Source organism: Microtus ochrogaster, chromosome X (assembly GCF_000317375.1).
Source record: "Microtus ochrogaster isolate Prairie Vole_2 chromosome X, MicOch1.0, whole genome shotgun sequence".
Classification (NCBI taxonomy): Eukaryota; Metazoa; Chordata; class Mammalia; order Rodentia; family Cricetidae; genus Microtus; species Microtus ochrogaster.
This window is the reverse complement of record NC_022026.1, coordinates 50,180,405-50,189,579: the sequence shown is the minus strand read 5'-3', so window position 1 is coordinate 50,189,579 and position 9,175 is coordinate 50,180,405. Positions and strand designations below refer to the sequence as shown.

At 40.0% G+C, this 9,175-nt stretch overlaps 1 protein-coding gene across 8 annotated transcripts in view; it reads left to right on the top strand.

The window, feature by feature from the left end:
• The window catches only part of Map7d2 (MAP7 domain containing 2), a 106,393-nt gene extending 97,683 nt beyond the window's left edge, over positions 1 to 8,710 (top strand). For 4 of the 8 annotated variants that reach the window (XM_013350595.2, XM_013350593.2, XM_013350594.2 and 1 more), the window contains 5 exons: positions 711 to 767; positions 1,286 to 1,364; positions 2,227 to 2,413; positions 4,951 to 5,226; positions 7,501 to 8,710. In XM_013350595.2, coding sequence (XP_013206049.1) covers positions 711 to 767; positions 1,286 to 1,364; positions 2,227 to 2,413; positions 4,951 to 5,200 — 573 coding nt within the window. In that variant the 3' untranslated portion in view covers positions 5,201 to 5,226; positions 7,501 to 8,710. The remainder of the gene's footprint in view (positions 1 to 710; positions 768 to 1,285; positions 1,365 to 2,226; positions 2,414 to 4,950; positions 5,227 to 7,500) is intronic. The other 4 variants (XM_026784750.1, XM_026784748.1, XM_026784749.1 and 1 more) reach the window with 1 other exon arrangement.
• The last annotated feature ends 465 nt before the right edge of the window (positions 8,711 to 9,175 follow it).

The window sequence follows — 9,175 nt, the reverse complement described above, 5'->3', positions numbered from 1 at the left end:
CCTGGAACTAGCTCTTGTAGACCAGGCTGGCCTCGAACTCACAGAGATCCGCCTGCCTCTGCCTCCCGAGTGCTGGGATTAAAGGAGTGTGCCACCACCGCCCAGGCAGCCTTTTTATGATTAATGTCTTGATGGTAAATCTTTTTCCATATTTTTCTTTTAACCTGTTTGTTTTTATGAGCATCCTTTGTAAATAACATATAGTCAGGACTTGCTTTCTGAATCTAATATAACAGTTTTGTCTTTCAATTGAAATATTTATTCCTTTTAAACAATCTACTTACATATAAAGTTGGATTTAAGGAGACTGATTATGAAGGACTGTTTTTGTGGTATCCTGGGCCCAGTGTGGGCTTTGTATTGCTGTTGGTCTAGGAGCTAAGAGATCTGTGACCCATCCTGAGCTACTGTTCAACTTTGCTTTCTATAGCAGTCCTCTTGAATGACATTTAAGGAGGAGAAAGCTGGTATACAAACTGTATGTTAATTCTAGATCTGTATTTGTGTACTCTTTTGACCTTGTTTGTAGCAGTGGAAGACTTCTGCAGAACCAATGGAAACCTTTCTGTGGGTACTTTTCATCTGCTGACATTTATCTTTTACATGTTTTCGAGAAATATGAATTGCATATGGAGCCAGCTTTTAAAAAACTTTATTCTTACTTAATTTATTCTTACATTTTTTTATTCTCTTACACGTTCCACACACAGAGAATAGATGAAATCATGAAGAGAACAAGGAAGAGTGATGCGTCTCTAGAAGTGAAGGTGGGAATTCAGATAACCATTATGTCGTGAGTGAAGAAGAGCAGAATACATTTAGTGATGTTGAAGGTTTGAGACAAATGTCTAGAAAAAATAGACTTATCCTCTTCTGTTCAAGACAAGGCTCAGGACGGAACTGAGACCTGAAAGGAAAGAGAAATTTTAGAGATGAAGAAAGTAAAAGATTCCCTCAGAGCAGTGGGACAGTGACACAAGGAAAGACACAGTAGTTTGAAGAGAAAAGTGACATAATAATTAATAAAAACACAGAGCATCAAAGAATCACTTCCTGCTATGTCCCAGAAGGGTTCTGAATACTCCCTGGTGCTTTAAAAAAGTGTTTTTCTTTATAGTGTCAATATTTCAACCTTTATTGCCTTCCTAATTTCTTCTCCAGTCATTGCCATTGAGTTTTTAAAAACTTTTATTTCCTTTTATAGTTATTTTTATTGGATACTTTTTCTTTTTTTTTCTCTCCCTTCCCCATTGTTTTGTAGTCATCCCCTTCTGTTTGTTTCTAGAAGGAAGACCCCAAAGTAGATATTCAGCCTGTGGTAGATGTGGAAAATAAGACAAGACCAGTTGTCCCCAACAAAATAGGTGAGTGTGAGGTCTGGTGTTTGGGTCTTTAGGTGAGGAGGACTAGTGAACATTACTGCTGGGGCTGGGGTTCAGGGGAGTGCAGCTAGGTCCCAAGACAGTGTGGCTGCTGGCAGTTTTGCCTCCTGAGACATCTTTCCAGCATAAGGACTGTTGACTCCATTTGAGAAACCACTGCCTTTCTCACCTGCTCTAATAACTGATGCATGGCCCAGGATGCTTTCCAGGGACCTTGACTATACATCAGGTGTAGTGATATTTCATTTGTATTTTAATAGATAAAGCTTGTCTGAAGGTCAGAGAGTGAAACAGTCTCACTGGTCAGCCATACATACCAGGCAGTGGTGACACACACCTTTAATCCCAGTAGTCACACTAGTTTACCAAAGAAACTAGGTGGTATTGGTACATGCCTTTAATTCAACCACTAGAGAGGTATATAAGACAGGAGAAGACAGCTCTCAGTTTGGTCTTATTCTGAGAATTCCTGGAGGCAGGATTACCATTTCAGACTGAGGTAGAGGTAAGAGGCCAGTGACTGGCTGCTTTGTTCATCGGACCTTCAGGTTGAACCCGACTATTTATCGCTGAGTTTTTATTATTTGTGCTACAATCAGGTATTACTAAGAACTGGCTTATCTCTTAAATTGAGGCCCTGTAGACACTGATAGTTTGATCATATTTTCTTCTCCTTTGTGAAGCTGATTGCATGGAGTTATTGGCAGTTCTTTCCACTAAACAAACAAAAAGACCCCATTGTATTACTGGTGAAAGGATGAAAATAATTGCCTGCTTATGTGTTTCTTACTACTTTATCAAATTTGAAAGTTTGATTCATCTGAAGACTTGTGTTCTTGATCAGAAATCAGTGGATTGAACACCTGTCAGGAAGTAAATGACTCAGAGCATGCTGCTCCAGAAACCTTTCCCCAAGACATTTTCTCCAATAGTCTTAAACCAGTTGGGGCACCTGTTCATCTGGAGGGCCTTGATGGGAAATCCAACAGTCTGGATGATTCAACTGAAGAAGTTCAGTCTATGGATGTGAGGTATGTTATTTATTTTGCATTTAATTTTTATCTCTTTGCCAGTTACTGCCAGTTGCTCCATCTTTTCCCACCTTTTTCATTTCTTTTAGTTGTTTGTTTACAATACACCTTTTCTTATTTTATCTCTTCATTCATCTTCCCCATCCATAATGAAATCTCCTCGAAAGGAGGTTTTGTTGGTATAGAAAAGGTGTCACTGGTGTAATATAAGTGTCTTGAGTTTGGCATCCTAGAAGCAGAATGGAAGATGGGGTTTCATGGCTTGTCATTTACTGGAGAAAGACTGTAGAGGGAGGGAAGGCACTAAGCAAGATGTGTTCTCAATCTCCCGGGAAATCTAAAGGTTGTTTTTCCACCAGGGCATCATTTTTTTAATGTATTTATTTATTATATATGCAGTATTCTGTCTGTCTGTACGCTCGCTGGCCAGAAGAGGGCACCAGATCTCATTACAGATGGCTGTGAGCCACCATGTGGTTGCTGGGAATTGAACTCAGGACCTCTGGAAGAGCAGTCAGTGCTCTTAACCTCTGAGCCATCTCTCCAGCCCCAGGGCATCATTTTTTTTTTTTTTTTGGTTTTTCTCTGTGGTTTTGGAGCCTGTCCTGGAACTAGCTCTTGTAGACCAGGCTGGTCTCGAACTCACAGAGATCCGCCTGCCTCTGCCTCCCGAGTGCTGGGATTAAAGGCGTGCGCCACCACCGCCCGGCTCAGGGCATCATTTTTTTTTATCGCTATATTTGGTAATATATATTAGTCATTCAGTGTGGACTAGGCACTGTATGTTGGATGATGCAGGAGTAACTGTGACCATAGTGGCTCCTGTTAGTTAAAAGAAATTGTTGAAAGTAAAGGAAGCAGCTGTGAATCTTTGACTATGCAGCACTCTGAAGCTGGGAAGTAGGTGCACCTGCAAGTAAAGGAGGTATAGCCCAACCACCAACGGGGTCTCCTGTGTCTACAAAGTCACCAGCAGAGAAAATTCTGTATAGACTGATAGTGGGGCTCCCCACCAACCCTCTACTGGGTTATCCCCATATCCCCAACACAGCCTTCCCCTGACTGATGCCACTCTGCTCCCAGGAAAGAAAAATAGAGGTAATCATAACTGTTAACACACCCATATTGAGCCAAGTGTGCTTTATTTTATGTTTTGGGATTTTTTTTGTGTTGAGGAGAGGAAGACATGGTACCACTGGCTAGGATTCATAAAAGTGAATGGGCTTCATACACTGAATTTTTAGAGAGAGACATCTACTGAAACCACATGTAAGCTTATGGTGGCATTCTCTTTATTGTTGTTGATGGTGCGTGTAGTTGGCTTTTTTGAGACAGAGTTTCATGTAGCTCAGGCTGACCTCAAAATCACTGTGTGCTTCACACTGACCTTGAACTTTTAATTCTCCTAAGTAATGGTATTGTAGGTATGTGCACCCATGTCCAAATTTTCTCTGTGTTCTTGAGTTGAAATGAAGGGAACTGTGTGGAAAGGTGTGGGTGGGGCCAGATGTTTCTACTTAATAAGGCAGCTTGCACAAATACTCAAAGATCTTAGGTCAGTTACTGTGCCTTACCATGGCTCAGGTGTGAGGGCAGTAGATCCTTTGAGCTTCTACAAATCGACTGGGTTTTATAGTTTCTTCCCTAAGGTCTCATGAAGGAAGAAGAGACTGGCATCAGCCTTATTCTAGATGTTAAGACTCTTCTGGGACAGCCCTTCATTCCTAGTCTTCTGGACCTGGATATGTTCCTTTGCATATCCTATAGCAGACAGCAACAGTGAAATGCCTCTTATCTCTAGGGAAAGGAAGAAAAAGCTAGCCTCAGCTGGGTTCATTTAGATAAGTCCGGGTGGATTGGAAGCCTGGTTTTAGAAAGGCAGTGGTTGAGATTGGGTCTGTAGTTGCCCAGGGTTACAATGCGTTCCATGTTCCCATTCTCCAACCTTAACTAAGCACATACTTACTTCACTTCATGTGGCCCGGCATCAACTATTCTCAGCATAGTTATTTCACATCTCAAAAGAGTAGTAGGAGGAAGAAAAAAATTCTTCTTCCCACTTTACAGGGGGAGGAAACTGAGGCCAAGGACAGAAAAAAGCAGCTCACCATAGACAATACTACTGTAAGGGCAGCACCAGGAGACCCCAGGGCAAATTAGGGCCCTTTTCAGCTCACTTTGAACTTTTAGTCTTTACTTACTCTTGGAATGTCCCAGCCTAAAAGCTCCGGGAGGGCATTGCTTCTCTGTAATAATGTGGTGGCGCCTGTAGGTTTTTTCCTTTCAACCCTCAGACACTGAGTTCACTCTTCTTCACTGCCCTGCCTGCCTGCTTCCCTTGTTCTCATCTACAAGGATTTTGTGTCTACCCGCTTACCAGATGTGAACTCAGTTGTTGTTTTCTTACCTCATCCTTTCCATAACAGCAGTATAGCAAAACCACACAAAAAGGACAAAGTACATTAACACATCATGTTTTATTCTCATGTTTTCTCTCCTCTCTGTCTCTCATTCTATGTTTCCCTCATCTCTTCTAGTCCTGTTTCCAAAGAAGAGCTTATATCCATCCCAGAATTTTCACCAGTGAGTGAAATGATTCCTGGAATGTCTCTGGACCAAAATGGAACTGGTAATGCCCGGGCACTTCAAGATATCTTAGATTTTACTGGCCCGCCTACGTTCCCCAAGAAATCCAGTGAAAATCTCAGCCTTGATGACTGTAACAAAAACCTCATCGAAGGATTTAACAGTCCTGGGCAAGAAACTACTATGAACACCTTCTGTTGACAAAGACAGCATTCTTTTAATGAAAGGTATAGCCTTTTAATGATACTCTAAATATATAATTCCCCAACTGAGATGTGTAAATATTGAATAAATACCACCCAGCCTCTTGAACAACTAATTTTATTTGAAAATAACAAATAAAAAATTGAAAATAAATGAATATTTATTGCAGCACACACAGAAGGAGAAAGATTCTAAGTAATTCCTTTATATGTGAGTCCCTAATGTAGTATCCTACTCACGTTGTCCTCTTTGTTTGGAGTTTTGGGTAGAAAGGTTGAGAACGTTTGATGGCCAATCTATTTCAGGTAGCATCTTTTTCAGAGGCTAGGAGAGAATACTGAGGGTAATTCTTCCAAAGTGAACTTCTCCTATTAGTTTTCTTCCATGACATCCCATTCTCTACCTATAAACACTCATACAGACTGATGAATCAAATGGTCAGCTGTTCTATTGATCTATTCTGGATCCTTCCCAACCAGACATCTGTTTTTGGATCCTAACTTAAGTGAGAGAGGAAAGGTTTTCCCCCACCACTGAGCTTGTTTGTTGCCAAAGTGCTTTTGTTCTCACTGGCACTCTGATGCTCACTCTTGCCTGATTTCTCAGTTTCTATCATTTTGGCCTCTGGAGTTTCTTATTCTCTCCCTTTACCCCTCTCCATGCTGTGTTTTACATGCTAAGCTCATATTCTACTACTGAACAACACTGGTCACTCTCTTGTGAGAGTCTTTATCAGTTATATGCACTATACACTTGTGTACACTTATATTTTACATTTGATTTATTTCACTTTAGGACTTTTAACAAATATTTTAAGTGTGTGTGATACACACAGGAGTGAAGGCCTTGGAGGCCAGAGGCATCACATTTCCCCTGGATCTGGAGTTACAGTCAGTTGTAAACCTCCTGACATGAGTACTGGGAATCAAATTCAGGTCCTGTGCAAGAACAGTAAGCACTCTTAATCACTGAGCCATCTCTCCAGCCCATGGGACTTATTTTTGAACAGTGCAAACATAGTTAGGGTCTATAATCAAATCCTTGGAGAAGTTAGTAATTTCTATTGCTCCTGTCATTTTATATTAATTTTTCGGGGTTTTTTTTTGTGTATGGTGTCTGCTTGTGTGTGCACAAGTGCTCTTCACCATATTCCTTTGAGACAGGGTCTGTCACTAAACCTGGAGCTAACTTTTTTTTTTGGCTAGGTTATCTGAACAATGAGCTGCAGCAATCCTACCCCCACCCTACACTGTGATTACCAGTACCTGTGGCCACGTACATCTTCAATGTGTGTGCTGGGGAATCTGTACTCATACTGATGCCTTCACAGCGAGCACTTTTCCTACTGAGCTTTCTTCTCAGTCCTCCTGTCATTGGACACTCTTAAAAAGGGTTTTAGGCTCTTATAATTCCATCACTTTTTTATGGTTCTGTATTCTTCTAATAGAAATTTGGTTCCTAACCTGATTTAGTGTAATTTTTGTATCCAAATACAATAATAGAACGGGAAGACTACAAAGTTGTATTTTGTGTACTTATTTCCACGTGACTTCAGTCCTTGCCTGTAGAATCTATAGTATAGACAGTGGGCTCTCGAGACTCCTTCAGTCAGTTTTCTGCAGAGTCCCTGGAGTCCTTTGACACAGGAGAGGAAATACAAAACAAGCCACTTTTAATATTTTGAGAGAGGATCTCACATAGACTAGGTTGACCTTGAACTTATGTAGACTAGAATGATCTTGAACTTCTGCAAGAGTGGCTGCTTTCTTGAACACTGAAAATGCAAATTTACCTGAGCATTCTGTCTCCTTGTCAGTTGCATGGCTTAGTATTCATTAAGAAGTTTCTTTTGTTGTTAGTATACCTTGATTTAATTAACTTCCATTCAATTCACTTACCTCACTATCCAACTTTAGACTAGTGCCCAAATCCTTCTAAACCAATGGTGGTTTATTGCCACAGTGCTTGAGATCTTAAACACTTCATGGTTTGTATGCAAGGACAATCTTGGTGGCTTGGAGCGTCCCCATTCTTCTTTCATCCTTCCTGAAACTGTGCGCTACTCCTACTTCCTCATTGGAGAAATGTTCTTCGCTCAAGGGCAGAAAATCTCAAAACATCTGCCAATTTTAAAGAAGTCCCATATGAGGAACATTTGACCCTACTAAAAGAATGATTCTGTAAAAGCTGCTACTCTATCTTTCTTGAGAAATACTGTATTAGCCAAGGAAGAACTAGAGTGCAAGATACTGGTTTCTGCTTTGGTCTTACCTGGTTTTGCTTTTGAATTGACACAGGTGGTGTTTGGATCACCCATGAAGCTGTCGGTATTAAATCTGAGCTGCTAGCCACCTGAAGAAGCTTCTTTCGCCTTTAACCGCTGGATTCCAAATTACTAGATCAGAATGTAACTGTATTCCTAGGTTGTTTGGCAAACACTGGCCTCTCTTGGTAGAAACCTTGAGATTTTTGCCTTGTTGGGCTTTAGCAAAGTTTCATTTTATGGTCCTATTTATGAGCTTCAACTGCTGCTAAAGCATTTCCTTGTCCTTCTCTGATATCATATCCTGCGTGATGCTGGCTGGGAACCTCACTTTAGGACACTTGCATTCCCAGAGTTGGAGCACATAGACATTTAGATGTCTCTTCCTATAAAAATCTTCTATTTATCCACACTCTAGTTAAACATGTACTTGACCTGGGCTGCTTATATTCCTGTATTTTTTTAGTGGGGGAGAAATCTAGCCATTTTCTCTCCCTCTCAGGTTTCTGTTAATTTATTGTTATTATTAAGCTTCATCACCTGCAGAACATTATCCCATATTACTTGTTTGGACATTAAGTAAGTTCTGTTGAATAAATAATTAAATAGTGGAAATTATTTCTTTCCCCTTATGCATACATGGGCAACATAAGATAGCAAGGACCTTTTCATATCATGCCTTTAAAATCTTCAAATTGTCACTCCAAACCATTGAATGACTTTTCAGTTGAATGAATCACGTCTCCTGCAGGTGGTTGTTTTTATGGTTTTGCTATTGTTTTTATATTGGATCTTGGGAGATTCTTTTTGTTTGCTCCTATGTTTGCTTAACTGTAATAAAAAAAAAGTCACAGTGCTTTGAAAAGGGGCCTCAAGTTGGTCCCAGTATGTCACTTTAATAGACTTTAACGTTAAAAAGTCTGAACATGGAAAAATGACACTAGAATGTATCACTCCATACATTTTATGCCATATAATGCTATATTTAAAATTTGCATTTCTTGTGGTGAAATGTAGCTTTACTATTAAAATGACCTTTTCTTTGGAACTTTTTGTTTTGACTTTTACCTTAAGCCTTTTGAAAAGATCTATAATTTTGAGATTTACAACCAAGAGATATAAACAAATCTCAGTAGTGATCTTGTTCTGTACTTTTAAAGCTGGTACAGTTTAAGAATGTATTAGTCTCAGAAGCTATGTATGTTTATGTGATATAGTCTAAATAAAATGCATACCACTAAAAATGTGCCCTTGACCTTGATGAATATATCAAAGGAGATATATCTTTTATGACAAGCACACAGATGATAGCATGGCTTGACATCTAAAAATATAACTGGGCATTTTTCTTTTTTTTTTTTTTTTTGATTTTTGAGACAGGGTTTCTCCGTAGCTTTTGGTTCCTGTACTGGAACTAGCTCTTGTAGACCAGGCTGGCCTCGAACTCACAGAGATCCACCTCCCTCTGCCTCCCGAGTGCTGGGATTAAAGGCGTGCTGCACCACCACCGCCCGGCCTGGGCATTTTTATTAAAGCTTTATTTTGCTACGCATCCATCTCATTGAGCTCCATTGTACCTCACAGCACACTGTGATCATGTGGTGCCTCATTTGCATGATGTGCACATTCTGTTTAATGTTAAATACATTTTCATTGAAGAGTCTGATGGCTTGCTGGTGTTTTGTTTCTGTACACTCAGTAAAGAAACT